The sequence below is a fragment of the Lissotriton vulgaris genome, chromosome 11, assembly GCF_964263255.1.
Source record: "Lissotriton vulgaris chromosome 11, aLisVul1.2, whole genome shotgun sequence".
Lineage (NCBI taxonomy): Eukaryota > Metazoa > Chordata > Amphibia > Caudata > Salamandridae > Lissotriton > Lissotriton vulgaris.
The window spans coordinates 251,766,135-251,781,686 of NC_141699.1; the positions used below are offsets into that span (position 1 = coordinate 251,766,135).

Genomic DNA, 15,552 nt, shown 5'->3' on the forward strand with positions numbered 1-15,552 from the left:
AATCCTATGCTCACCTGCTAAGGGGAAGAAGCGGGGCGTGGTAACCATCCTAAGCAAGAAAGCCAACCTCACCATACACAAGACAAACACGGATGAAGACGGACGTCTGCTGATAGCAAGTGTCCAAAGAGGAACCGACAAGCTACACGTAGCAAACATCTACGGACCAAACACCGAAGACAGAGACTTCTGGCAAATGGTAGACGGCGAACTCAGCAAGCTACCACAGGACGACCTCCTGATCGTAGCCGGCGACCTGAACAAGACAATGGACCAGGCCACAGACAGACACCCAAGCAGGCCAAGCCACACCGCTCCAGGAAGCAACACCCTTAAAGATCTCTGTGCCAAACACCACCTAGCAGACCCATGGAGGCTTCAACACCCCACAGCGCGTGAATACACCTTTTATTCACACCCGCATAACTCATATAGCAGAATCGACTATATATTGATGTCCAGCGACCGCACGCACCTGATCGAGAACACAGAGATAGCCCCAATAACCATCTCCGACCATGCACATATTTCCCTCGCCCTCAACGGCAAACACAATGAAAGCATAGCGAGGAGGTGGAGACTCAACGATGACATCCTACAGAAAAGAGACAATGTAAAAGAAATAGAGGAAGCACTAAACAACTACCTGGAAGACAATGACAATGGCGAGGTGGAGAAGGACACCATCTGGGAAGCGCTCAAAGCGACTTTAAGAGGCAAACTGATAAACATCAAATCAAGAATGAACAGAAGCAGGAATCAGAAGATCTCAGAGCTAGAGAGGGAAATAGAAGAGCTGGAAAGAGGTCACTGCGCAAACATAACAGACAAGAATACACTCACCACGCTCACAAAGAAAAAATACGAGCTAAACAGAATCCTAAGCGAACGAGCAGGTTCGTGGCTAACAAAGTTCAAGTCGGTGAATCTATGCAGAGCGAACAAAGCAGGGAAACAACTGGCATCTTACCTCAAAGGGAAGCAAAGGAAGCACACAATAGCAGCAATAACAGACAAAAACAACATATCGCAAACTACAAACAAAGGCATACTGGAGGTTTTCAGACAGTTCTATCAGGAGCTATACTCCGAAGACAAGAACTTGAGCAAAGATGGGGGCCACTCCCTCCTCATGGACATCAACCTACCGAAACTCAGGGAGGAGGAGAAGGCACCCCTAGAGGCGGATATAACGGAAGAGGAAATCGAAGCCGCAATCAATCAGCTAAAACGGAACAGAGCCCCAGGACCAGACGGGTACTCCGCCGTGTTCTACAAGACCTTCTGCCCCAACATCAAGAAAATACTATCGGAAACGTACGCCGCCTGCATAAGGAAAGGGGAGATGACAAACACCATGCGAGAGGCAAACATCACAATAATACCCAAAGAAGGTAAAGACCACCAATACCCGCAAAACTACAGACCTATATCTCTCATAAATGTGGACTGCAAAATTTATGCAAAGGTGCTTGCTAACAGACTTAATAGAATTCTACCTGACATCATACACAACTCACAAGTGGGCTACATCAAACACAGGCTGTCGCAAGACAACACAAGGCTGCTGTGCCATCTGATCAACCACACAACACAGAGCAATGAACAGGCGGTCATGATAGCACTGGATGCGGAGAAGGCCTTTGACAGAGTCTCGTGGCCATTCCTCAGGAACTGTATGACAAAGTTTGGACTAGGGGAGAAGTACACAGCAATGACAATGGCCCTATACAACAAACCGAGAGCAAAAATAGTGGTCAACGGGAGCACATCCGACCCGCTCCTACTGGAAAGAGGAACCAGGCAAGGATGCCCACTGTCACCTGGTCTCTTCCTACTGGCACTTGAACCACTGCTTGCAAAAATAAGAGACAATGAGGGAATAACAGGTGTCAAGATCGGAGGGAAGACAGTTAAACTCGCAGCGTACGCGGACGACATCCTCATCACCACCACCAAGCCATCAACGTCGATCGCAGCACTAATGGAGGCAATAGGGCAATATGCAGAAGCGTCCGGATACAAACTCAACAAGGACAAATCGGAATGCAAACCAATGAACATACACACCACCAAACTGGTACTAGGAGACTCCGGCCTAGCCTGGCAAACGAAACCACTCAAATATCTTGGCCTACAGTTCGGAAGGGACCTAACATCAACGATACAGCACAACGAAGACTCACTGCTAAAAAAAGTCAAAGACAGACTAGAACTGTGGTCGCCCAAATACATCAGCTGGTGGGGAAGGATAGAGACGATAAAAATGATGATCACACCCGCAATAAACTACACGCTAAACATGCTACCGATCCAAATGACGGAAGGCTTCCACAAAAAACTAGACGGCTTGATCAACACCTTCCTATGGAGAAACAAAAAACCACGAATTAGCCTACCCAAACTGAGGCTAGCGAAGGAACTGGGTGGTCTCAACCTGGCAAACTTCAAAACCTACCAGACAGCCTGCCTAGCCAAACAAGGATTCGCATGGATCGACGAAACACAACAATACAAACCAGTCTGGCTGGAACTGGAAAGTGAGCTCCTAGGAGGCCTACACCCGATAGCGATTTTAACTGCAAACAAACACCCCCTATGGTCCAACACCATATTGAAGCACACCAGAGAAGCGCTGATGAAGGTGGACAAGCGAATGGCACAGAAACTGAGAGGTACAACATGGGAATCCATCTGGTACAACACAAAAATATCATACCAAGGGGCAGTAATAGACTATGACGCATGGATCAAAAAAGGGATAAGCCTTCCCAAACAAATAGAAACAAAGGGGAAGCAGCTAACCTTCTCAAACCTACAACAACTACACAACCTCCCCAACAAAGAGCTATACACATTTCTGAAAATAAGGTCTGCCATAACAAGAGCAAACCTAACCCGAGAAGAACCGGAAATCGTCAAGTACGTGCTAATGCTAAACTCGGCGGGACACCAGACCGCCAAGATCTACAAACTGCTGGCCCCGACGACCCTGTCTCTAAACAAGAAGACAACAAACTCATGGGCTACTCTCCTGGGCAGACAGCTAAACGAAAAGGAACAGGCGCAATTGTGGGCCTCAGCCACAAAAAGCAAGATAACCCCGCAACTGGCACAAACAAAATACTGGCTTCTCCACAGAGCCTACTGGACCCCATCAAGACTCCACAAAAGCGGAATAGCAGATTCAGGCGACTGCTGGAACTGTCAGAAAGAGGAGGGCACACTTGAAAACCTTATCTTTGGGTGCGTCAAAGTCAAGAGGTTCTGGGCCCAAATAAACGCATTCATAAATGACATGTTCCAAACAGACTTAATACTAAACTATGTGACACTGGCGACAGGGCATGTAACAACAAACCTGAACGGCAGGGAAGAAAGAAACCTCCTAGACCTGCTCCTGACAGCAGCCCTGAAGATAATCTTAACGAACTGGAAGAACACGGCGAAAGCAAACTTCAAAACATGGATCAACTGGGTCACCTTCCTAAGAGGAGCAGACAACATCACGGGCAACCTCTCGAAAGAACACACGCCCCAAGAGCACATGTGGAAACAACTCGACGAACATTTAAAGAAGCCACACTAACCCCCCCCCCCCCTCTCTTTTTTCTTCCTTCTTCCTTCCTCTCTCTCTTCAGCACTGTTGTAAAACTGCCAATGTATATGCCACTTTATTTTTTCAATAAAAATCTTTAAATCAAAAAAAAAAAAAAGGAAAGTATACTCCTGGGAAATGAACCTCTCCACCTCTACTTTCGGCGGAAAATTTCTATCTGCTTTATCCCACTCAGACTATCTTCCCCAAGTTAAAGGGTGGGACTTTGGTGTTCAGGCAGGTAAGCCTTTTTCTAGTAGGAAAAATGAAAACGAATTGACTGAAAATGTTGATATACTGGATAAACTACACTCCTCTACTTTACAGCAGCTTTTCGATCCTAAGACTTTTGCTACAGTGGCTGATCTATGCCCAGCTTGCAAGCTAAGAAAGAAAATACAAATTCATGTAGAATTCCAGAATTAAACCTTTCGATGAAGGAAGATGGGCAAGCAGAACTCAATTTATTGGGACCTTGTTCTTTGCTCTTGAACTCAAGTGTACCAATTAAATCCACCCAAGTTGCATCTGTATTAGATAAAAGTGTTCCCCACACTGCGCAGAGTATTCTGAACCCTAATGCTTCACTATTTTAGGCTTGAACGATGGTGCTGAGAGTCCATGGGCTCGAGGAAAGGCGCCATTTGTTTTTTGTTGCATTGCATTCTGCCGAGTCCCAGGCACACTCCTTAGGGCGCGGCGGAGTGGCTGGCCTCAAGCTGCGTCAGCACAGCATCGGCGTCATGCAGCAAGCTTAGGCACGTTTGCGGTTGTGCGGTTTTTGTGGTCTTTGTTATAAATCTCAATGAAACATGCAGCGGCGTAGGCAGGGACTCCAAAGGCGCAGTGACAGGGTACGGATTGTAAATTGTAACAAACGGCCATAGGATACCATTTCAGCACCAAGGACTGACTTTACCGTGGGTTGACTTTGAACCTCTGCGACTTTGATTTAACAGTGAGCATCATTGGCTACAGTTGTAACCTGTGTCCCAATTGGATATTTGGGTCTTGATTTAACGAGGCGGTAGTGCAGGATGTGGATTGCACGTGTATATCCGGATATCTTCTTTATTATGAGTGAGGCTGACAGCCCGCTGATGGAAGGGCCGCCAGCTCCACCGTCCGCTCTATTTCACTTCTGAGGCTGCCTCATCTTCCTCCGGGCCTTTAGTGGCTGGTCCAAACTGACCTGCGGAGTCACCTCTGTGAAAAGCCATATAGGGCGAGTACAGGATTTTGTGAGGATGGTTCCCTCGCAGAACGGCTGTTCCGACGGCGGGTTCATCCACTCTGGCGGATTCAGCCACGTTTACATCGGACAGATCTTACTCTGATCTTACTCTGTTGTCCTCTCAGGGAAGGTTAATCCGCCAACATGGCCCATGTACAATCTGCCAGCCGGTCTACACATTGTTCTTCGATTCCAGATTCCCTCTCCTCTATAGTTGATGCAGCTGCTATCGGTTTCTTAATCCAGTCAGTATGCATGTGCCTCTCCCCTAGAGCTGTATGTCTATTCCCCCCCCCCTCCCACACACACACACACGCACACATTATCTCGGTGGGGGTGTATGTCTGTACCAACCTGTTTCTTAAATCAGTTCTTCTGTCTGACCCTCTCTCCCATAGCTCATCTGCCTGCTCCTGTCTCCTACAGTCAGCCGGTCTGTGATGGTCGCGCTCTCGCATAGCTAAGTGTGTCTGTTGGCTCAAATATTTTCTATATCCACCCGTTTGCCTGTCTGTCCCGCTTTCCCGTAGCTCATCCTGTCATTTGCAGAAACGTAAAGCCCTGTGGGTGGGCTACAACCTGGGATTAGAGTATTCATCTAGGTATTTTGGTTTCCAGCGGCCATCCTGGAAACCTTTGGTCTAAACAAGCGTTATTCATAAATAGAAAACGTTATTAACAAAAATACAGAAAATAATTATCAAAATAGTCCATGAAGTGAAAAGGGTCACCAAATAACAATTTAAAATAAAAGTTCTATTCAGGAGAAACACTGGAATAACCAGGGAAGTAAAATTATAGCCCATGGTCGTGACATCGCAACCTGCAGGCTGCATGGGGCACAGATCCAGCATTTGCAATGCAATAGGTCTCGCATTTGCAAGAGTTGTAAGCTATTGGCATTGTAAATGACCATGCCTTTAGTTTATCTGTTTTTTAAAAAAAACAACATAAAAAAGGCATTATCGTTTACAAAACCCCCTCCAAATGCGAGACCTATTGCATTGCAAATGCTTGTTTCAATTGAAGCGGGACATTGAACTGTACTGTGCACATGAACTGGCTGCTACTGAATTGCTTTTTGCACAGATTAGGATATGCCCTGTTACTTTTTTTCCTTGCTGCTAACCCAAAACTGAACTCTCTGCAGAAGCTGGATTGTGGTTTATATTTTGCACATGAACTGGCTGCTACTTATTGCTTTTTGCACACTCTGGGATATCCTTAGTTACCTCAATCCTTCTGTTAATCCCAAAGCCTTTCTTTTACCAAAGTGGTTATGTGTTGCTTCCTAAATGCTTGAAAAATCCTAACTAGCCCCGATGTGATGCATATTATTCTAAATTTACATGAAGCTGCTGTTTTTTAATATGGTCTTAAACATACGTCTCTTGCTTTGGTTGAGGTCTCTCGGGCCCCTCTTCTTGCCTATGAGCTAAATTCTATTACTGTTGAAAACCGTAGTTATTTACCCTATTAGGGTAAACATCCACATCTACTAATGTTTTGAGGGAAAATCTAGACCGGCTAAGTAGGTTCTTGGAAATTTATGTTGGACCGACAAATGTGCTTTCCTTCTTTTTTTTTAATTCTATTTATGTAATAATTTGTATGTACTGTGGACCTCATTTGAGTTCCAAATCTTTAATAAATATTGAATTGAACTGAGAGATTGCATGGCTGAATTTCAAGATGTGATTCTAGGCAAATATTTTTTTCACAGAGCCTTCTTTTTCTATATAAGCACTCTTTTAAAAGGTTTAGTTCAGAATTTACGCTGTACAAGCACCTCTTATTCAATTTATTACATTGCAATGTTGCTTCATCTGTAATCAGAATCTAGGTCAAATATAGGGTTTAATCACCACTGACTTGTTTCTTAGTTCACTGCAGGCATAGTTGTTGGGGGTGAGCCATGAATATTTCTAAAAACTGTCACTATAAATAAATGTCTGTCTATGCAATGATGTAATCTTATGTACTTTGGCAACACACTTCCACATATTAAAGAAATACACTTTTTTTTAAGTGATTGTAAGTTGTGTCTGCTATGTCTGTGTTGGTTTTTCACATGTTTCTAATTTAATAAAGGGATTTAAACTTGCTAATTTTAATAATAAGTATATGTAGTGACTTGATTACCAAAAAAGTAGTAAATTTGCACCTACAGAAGTTCCACTTGAATGGGTCCAAGTGGACTACTTTTTGGAATTTACAAACATTGACAGCAGTAGGCTTGGGAAGCTGCATTAGTAACAAGTTTCCAGGCATACTACTGGCAGTCAAACGCCCAAAAGGTGATGGAATGAATGCGTTCAAATATTCAAATCCGGGGCAATTGCTCTGGGTTGCAGCCCAACCCATTCTTTTTCGCCCACTGTGCCAATCTAAACGAAGGCCCACCTAATGCAAATCAGCACTGACCCTGTCCTTATGGAAACAGTCCATCCCAAATCCTGATCATCTTACGACTCCACTGTGCAGCTCACTGCTTTTGTAGTTAAACATTGCATGCATCAAGGACAAATGCATACAGTCTCATTTACATTGCGAAAGACCTATAAAGCGTCGTTTTACAAGTTAAAAACTGTGCTGAGTTACAAATGTGGGCACTTTTTGGGGCAACCTTTAGTTTAGTGCCAGGCCTATTTCTGTCCCAGTCCAACATTGCTTATAACGATCCAAGAAGCTCAAAGTCCAATAATCATACTATTTTTGTTTAAGGGCTAGTCCAGCAGATGGTAAAACCGGGTACGTTTTTGCCAAGTTTGAAGAGAAAAAAAGCAGCGAAAAATGGCGTCGGATGAATACTGTGAAAAAGATTTTTAGCAGCTCCAAGAACTCCGCAAAAGCAGGTACAAGACTACAGAACTTCATAAATGGTATTCTTCCTTTGTATAAAGTAATGGAAAAGGGGAGATACTACAGCATGAATAGCTCTTAATAGCAATTGGTTCTCATTGGACCCTCCTTCCCTCTCTTTTCAAATTTCCTCCTTCTGCAATGGTAATCGAAAGGGGTGCACAGCAGTTAACCTTGTCTGTTCAATGCAGCTAAGCATTTTAAATGGGGTCTCTTTGTGGCCTGCAAATTGTTAGATGCTGCATGCTTTGATGTGCCAGATATGCAAACGCACCTGCAGGTCATATTAGCAGCTACATTTTAAGTTCTTTGCTGGCATGCCTCTCCGCTAATCTAGTCTGATCCTGCATGCGTAAAACCCTTATGTCTTTTAACAGGGTGTTGTTCGAAGTTTTAATATTTTCACTTGTGACTTTGTGTTCTGTAAAAATATAAAAGCTTTGTACAATCAGCATTAATTTGGGAGAAATTGAACCTAAATCAAACAAGGTGCTGGGTACATCTGGTCGGGGAGTTACCCCCCATGTGCTTTGGGGCTTGCTAGCCTTCGCACAAAAGTAGATTGTGGGCCTCTCCTGGGCCAGTTCTCCTGGTCGACAGTTGTAAGTCTGTTAAAGCTCTGGTGGACTCAACCGGTTCACCTCTCTTATACCCAAATGCTGTCTGCTGACTGGGGACTTTATTTATTTAAAAGGTTTCATGTAGCGCTGGCTGGACCCAAGAGTATCAGAACCCTTTACAAGGTTTGGTAATGCAGAATTGCAATATAACATTTGTACAATGAGGTAATAAACAAGGCAATTTGAAAATTTCAAACAGTATTCTTTTTAAATGAGATAAATTAACTAGAGTTTAGTCAAACAACAGATCGTAGATAGTAGGAGTGGTAGAAAGCAAAGTTAGTTAGTGAATGAAGAGGGGGTAGGGCGTGAAAGTGAAGGGCGACTGTGGAGAGTGAAGGGTAAGGGGAAAGCAGGTGAGAGTAGGTGGGTACTACCCGAACAATAGAAGGGTGGGGAGGTGGTTGTAAATGAAAGAATTGAAAGGAGGAGGGGGGTGACACAATAAGTAGAGGGGACCTATACAGTCAGGGCAGGGGTAAGAAAGAGTGTCCAGTGACAAGGTATTAAGGACCCCAGTATTTGTTGAGAAGGTGCAGCTTGAGGTCTTTTTTTTAAGTTGAGGTAGGAGGGGTTGCAACGTTGAACTTTAGGGAGGGCGTTCCAGACGGAGGGCACATTTCTAGAGAAAGAGCGTAACTGTGTTGATTTTCTTTTTTAACAAGGGAGGGACTAGGACGAGTGTTAGTGCTCCTCATTGTTCTAGAACAGCCTGCTTTGTGGAGTTTATCAGAGAGGTAAGATGGGGGTTTTGATGAAGGGCTTTGGGCTTGATGCAAGCAGTCTTGTAAGTGGATCTGCCTTCGATAGGAAGACATTTAAGGTCTTTGAGGATGGCGGAGATGTGATCAAACCGCTTACAGTCGGTAATAAGCCCGGCAGCAAGGTTAAGTACGGATTCAATAGGGGCTTGGTGGACTTTCGGAGTTCCAGAGAGAATGGCATTACCATAGTTGAGTCTAGACAGGACCAGTAATTGCACCACTGATTTAAAGTCATCAGCAGGAATGCGGGGTTTAATTTTCTTGCGATGGAGTGCAAAGAGAGCACTTCACATCATTTGATAACCATCAGCCTTTCTTCGGGCTCCAGATCACCTTTGCCATTCTAGTTTCAGCATATGATGGACAGTTGAACAAAAAATACAACTACATTAAATCATCATAAAGACATGGGGTCAATACAATGTATATCGTATAGGTCTGAATGGCATATTGGCTATGTTTTAAGTATCCTTCAGTGCTCCTGATTCTTTCTCTCACTCTCTCTCTCCTGATATTTTGCAGATGTGCTGCCGAATTCATTAACTCCCAAGACCTCTCTTCCAATTGGTACTGGCGACTTTACAGATTTTCTGAAATCTCTTAGGAAACCTGCTACTCAGTTCATTCAGAAACAATGTGTCGGCTTTATTGAGAGCATGCAAGCAAAAGAGGTGGGTTAAGAAACTTCTGATTACTAAGAAAAGGCATGCAAATGAAGTTTTATGCCATAGGGATACTTGTACTTCAGACAATTCTCTTTTGTGAGGAGAGTTTCAGAACAGGGAGCAGCATGATAGGTTCCTATCGGCTTTTCAAATCATGGTAAAACAATGCTAAGAATTTCAGTTTTGGATGCCTTTTGGAAGAGAATCACATTCTATATCATACATGAAAGAGTTGTTCATAGTATGAGACCTATTGTATGTTTCCATAATTAGGAAGTCAATGTTTCTAGTGTCCTATTTTCAATGCAGTGCTGAAGCTCACTCTCTAAATCGAAGCTACACACTGTGGCATACAATGCCACAACTCTTGCTGTCGATATATGCGATAGAGCGCGTCTGGTCACCCAACTAGAATTTTACCAATACTCACCTGGGCCCATAATTCCAAATCATATACCTTAACATTTATTTAGGTAACTCACGCTCTACTACCAGTATTTTTTGATTTTATCTCTAAATCCTATACCAGTAACCTACTAATCTTTGACACTGGGTATCTAAACGCAATGGATCAGGGAGTTGAGTTAAGGAAAAAAGGCACTCAAAACATTATAACATTTGTAATTATATAATAACCACAGACTCAGGGTAGGTTCAAACTCTTTATCTAATCATAAGCATCATCATAAGTCATGAGCCACAAGTTAAACGCAATCGGACCATCACTAACCAAAATCAGAAACAGCGTGTAGCTATAATTAAGATAGATTATGCCAACCATTTAGAAACTTTGAAGTAAAGGGAAGGTAGAAACAATGGACATGCTAATTTTAGAAAACAGTCTTTCGCAACTTGATTAAAGGAGGGTAAAGAAAAGGGAACATACTAAACCCAAAGACTTTCGCAATTCATTGGCAGTTTGAAAAGGAGAACACAACTTTTGCAATCTATCATTCAGATTTTAGCTTAACTATAGGGAAGGTAAGATTTGGAACATACTATTAAATTCAGCTTATCTCCTTAAAGGGAGGGTGAGAAAAGGAACATATATTCTTAAAGAAACATATAGCATTGGCTAAAGGTGGGTTGAAAATTGGAACACGCTAATAGTCAATAATACATAAAAATCTCATTTACCAAGAGACGGGAAAGAAAAGGAACATATGCAATCAAGCTTTGCAAATTCAAGAAGGTGAGAAAAGGAATGCAAGTTAATTTACAATCACCTACACACTTATATTTACATAGGATAGAGTGAAGACCAACCCTGGCCACGGGTTAGTTGGAAAAGACCGGAGGAACCCCAAAGACTTCAGTGCCAGTAGGCGAGCAGGTGCAGCTCATGGACAATCAGGACCGGATAACCACAGAATTTGGATCCGGACCGGATCACCAAAGGTTAAGACCAGCACCCGCAGTTTCGGTTGCAACGCCTGCGCTACTCCCTCTCTGCAAGGAATCAGCCAAAACCCCGATCGGGTTATAAATTTTATCAGCAAAGTGCTTCTCCAGCACTTTCACTTCCCAAAACCCCGATTGGGTTCTCGAACCTCCCAACAGAGTGCTCCGCAGCTCTCTGCTTTCAGTCACCTATTGAGTGCGTTGGGTCAGTGATAGGTCAGCTATTCGGACAAGTCGGACAATTTCTCTAGCTAAACCTATGCTAATTATACTGTTTTTCAGGTCAGAGTACCACCCCCCAATGTTACAAGTGTAAGGATCCCCAATTTTGATTGGACAAAGGAGGAGGACAGGTCATCACACTACCTAAATTTTGGACTTTCTCAGTCTCCCTATTCAAGTTTTGTCTACGCCCCTTAAATTCCAGGTTCTCATGACATATGCCTTTTGGTTAACAATGGTGAATATAACATTGAATACAATTGTAACAATTTTCAGTACAGTTCAGCTCCTTCTAGCTGGGTCACAGGTCGGGTTCCCAGGCGCATCTTGGCTGTTGCTGCCATCTGGCTGGGCTCCAATGCTGCAGAGTTCATCTTTCCTCCGCAGGGTGACATGTGAAGAAAAGACTTCCAAAATGGAGTAGTAAGCACCTCCCAGGCCGAAGAATACGATACAAGAAAAGTAAAAGGAAACAATTTAGAACACAGTAATAAATTATCACACTGTATACCATGAATCTCTACTCTATACCCATTACTTTAATATAAACTATAGCATATTGATTAAGCAGAACGAACAGTTTAGTGAAAGCAGCAATGCAAGCTCTCGCATGTGAGAACACAGAACAGCCATTTTAGCACTAGTGCGCAGATGTGACAAGGTTCCCTCCAAAGCTGCGAGTACGTCATGTCACGTGGGTATGACAGACGCATGCGCAGTAGAAATTCCCGGGTAGCAGCAGCCATTTTAGATGCAAGCGTATTAGGATTAGAAACCGCATAAGCAAGCTTCTCTCGGATTCCCCATGTAAGTTTAAGATTTGCGAAATTAGTATGACAAACAAGTTGGTTATTTCGTTAGATGTTATTCGAGGTTCATGAGTACAAGCAAGTCGCTTCACATGCGAATCCTTGCTCCATCATATGCAAAACCCCTTGTGCCATGCATGTTCAGTGTGTTATGTGTCTAGGAATGTTAGATCCATGTCTGATATTCCATAAGGTACTAGGAGGCTCGGAAAGCGAGTGGCCAACGGTTCACGCAGCGCTGTGGATTTTCAGAGATGGGTAAGATTGGAACGGTCGCTCACACTCCATGCACCGCTGAGGGGCTTTCCCAGTGAACAGATCTGCTCCATACAGCACTGACACCTAGGAAGACCGCTCTATTCTATAAATCATGCATAATTGAACGTCTCTGTAAAGAAGTAGTATCTCATATGTCATACAGTGTTGTTAAATCTTGGAGGAGGAGGTTCTTTGTAGTGCTAACAGTCTGCAATAGAAAGGAATGAAGCATGTCATTTAATATGCTGTTTCTTGGGTCTCAATAATAGGCAGGAGCAAGGCACCCTGCATCCTAAAACAAAATCTCATTTATACATAACCCAAAGTCATTTGTAACCAAATCCGGCTTATCCTATTCAATAAAATATGCAAATTTATACTTAACATGTTTTGGTGTTCCTTCACTACATGACAAGTAGTAGTCTGGATAGTGTGGAGATCAGAGCTTCAACCAGCACATTTTACACTACCGGCGCTTATGTGCCCTGGGCTTTCTCAAGGCTGAAAATAATATATGCAAAACATGTGATCTTGATTTTTGCATTACACCGTCTTTTGTGATTCAGGCCAATAAAGGAATAATTTGTGAAGGATAGGAGAAGACCCACTCGAGGAACTAACTTGTGTGTCATGTTGTGTAGAGATAAAATTATGAGGCTCTTCCACAGGACGATTAAGCACATTGGTTCCTCTGTAAAGTCTGCCCAGGTTGCATTTCTTTGCTTGTAGCTTAATAGTAACTGCCAGTTTGAAGATGAAAGAAGCATTGAACTCAAAAACAAGAACTCTGGAATCAAAAAGAAGTCACGCTGGGTTTGCCTTGGGTGTAAAATAAGTCCTGGGCTGTTGTCTATTTTCATTTTGAAAAGTGTCTTGGAGACCTTAAGATAGAGAAAGGACTCAACAAGATAGAAGTGAAAAAACATCGGTTCCAGCTGCTTTGTGAAGTCCTCAATTGAAGATGCGATCTGGATTGGCGCTTCGGTCTGAATGCAGTCTGGTAAAGGGCGCACCAGAAAGCTCCCTTTAGTCAGAGGAGGTATTGAATCTGTTGGCCACCATCTTGGGTAAATGAAAAATGTCTGGCTGATGTTTGACGGCTATGCCTTTTAGTCGATGCATTGCTTGTATTTTCCCATCTCCTTCAACAATCTTAACTGTTAATCATAAGCACTGAATTTATAGTCCAATCATCCTCATTTGGATCGTTTGAGTCGGTTTTCAATTATATTCACCTTGCTGAAAAGCAACATGCCTCTATAGAGAAATGGTTTGCCTTGCACGGGTTTCCCAGAGGCCCTGGCTAAGCTTAAGATGTAAAATGTATGCTTGTAGGAGTATGGTATAGCGGAAGACCTACTAACCTCTCAATGCTGAATTACAGATAAGGGGCCACCCAACCCGTGCTGGGCTCCTCTTACAAGCTTAAAGATCGTGAATCACTCTTAGGAGCCAACATCTAATGAGAATCTTGACTAAAATGTGGATTTAAAATATGAAAATGTAAATCAAAGTTGGAAATCATAATGGAAAAGGAACGGCTACTAAACTGGGCATCTAAAGCCATAGTAAAAGTCCACAGGTAAAAAGGTTATTGTTTGCTTGTCTATTTGTCTTGTGTGGCCAACTTTGGAAGAAAAAATATCTACATTGTACAGTGGTATTTGCCACAGTGTAGATATGGTTCAGCTGCACTTCCCAATGAAAGGCCATTTTTTAAAATTTATCTATTACTTGTTCCTATGGGTGGATCTGCACCGATTGTGCAATTCGCTTATTTTAAAGGGGGGGGGGGGGTGAAAAAGAGATATTTACCTCTTTAGCTCATATAGGTTTTATGTGTGCCTACAGCCAAAAATGCTCCATGGATTTACCACCAAACTTGTCATGAAAGTAGAATTTCACTTTGAGCGTGTGCTTTTATTGGTGTGGCAAAAATGAGTTTTTGAGAAATAATGGTATGACAATGTTTGAAACATACACAAACAGGACATTATTTACGTTGCAAGCCATACACAAAACGTCCATTTGCTAGTGGTACTAGGGAAAAGTTAGTCAAGCAAGAGTTGAACATGGTTAGTGGCATGAGTTATTGGGTGCATTGTGTACATTGCATACTATAACTGGTGTATTTCAGTGGTTGTGTGTTTGAGCCAGTATGCATAACTCCATTTTTATCTCTCAAAAGATGTCTAGAAGACCTCTGATGGATAGAGAGAAGGTGAAGCTTCAGAGCAGAAAAGATCTGAGTTAACTAGAAATCTATATAAAGATGGACCAGTGAGCATGGAAAAGAGGCTCATTATACCTTAGCTTAAACTACCATCTCTGCAGACTCCTGCAAAGCTAGAACTATAAAGCGATGAAGGACCTATGGACACCAAGGTTTACTGTCCGCATCGAGATCAAGGACATCGCGGACTAATAGATTTGCCATTTGTTCCCTGTCTGGTTACTAGGCGTTCAGGAGACCATCGACCATTACAGATATGCCTCTGAAAGACATAATGTTCAGTGTCAAACAAGTCTTTCAACTTGTCTCCAGACCAACCTGATGCTACCCACCAACTTTGAATTGAGAGCTCTTGAGGTCTTACTCTACTACGGGAGATGGCGTCCCTCTGGTAGAGGTTGCAGATTGGTCTTTTCCTCATAGAAACTCTCCTCTTGGGTTTTTATCATGAATCTCAACAAAAAGGTTGTACTTCCACACTTTACATGACTGCAGGCAGTGTTTCCTCCAGCATCGACACAACTTGCTCTCCATGCTGCTTCTCCTCGCCGAAGGCCTCTGGCTCCAACACTGCTAGTGAATGCGCTCCACTGCTTACCTTTCAGCCTGGATGATCATTACCCAGAATGTCTTGCTCTGCTCCCAGGCATCACCCTCATTGATTTTCTTGTCACATATCCAGTCACTCTCATAGAAAATAACTTGCATATAGGGTCATCCTGCTATGGGACCCTCTCTTCACCTACGGACCTCTTCATCGCTGCTGGAATAAAAAAAATGGACTCAAGACCTGGATGTTCAACTGAGCACTCTTTAGCAGTACTCTCAGCATCTGGATACCCTCACGGTGATTAGCAAATCCAGATTGATTGAAATCCAGATTAAT

At 43.0% G+C, this 15,552-nt stretch overlaps 1 protein-coding gene across 1 annotated transcript in view; it reads left to right on the forward strand.

Moving 5' to 3' along the window:
* The window catches only part of LOC147679584 (rab5 GDP/GTP exchange factor-like), a 117,919-nt gene that overhangs the window by 38,701 nt on the left and 63,666 nt on the right, over positions 1–15,552 (forward strand). The window contains exons 3-4 of the mRNA XM_086943167.1: positions 7,557–7,687; positions 9,601–9,749. Coding sequence (XP_086799293.1) covers positions 7,557–7,687; positions 9,601–9,749 — 280 coding nt within the window. The remainder of the gene's footprint in view (positions 1–7,556; positions 7,688–9,600; positions 9,750–15,552) is intronic.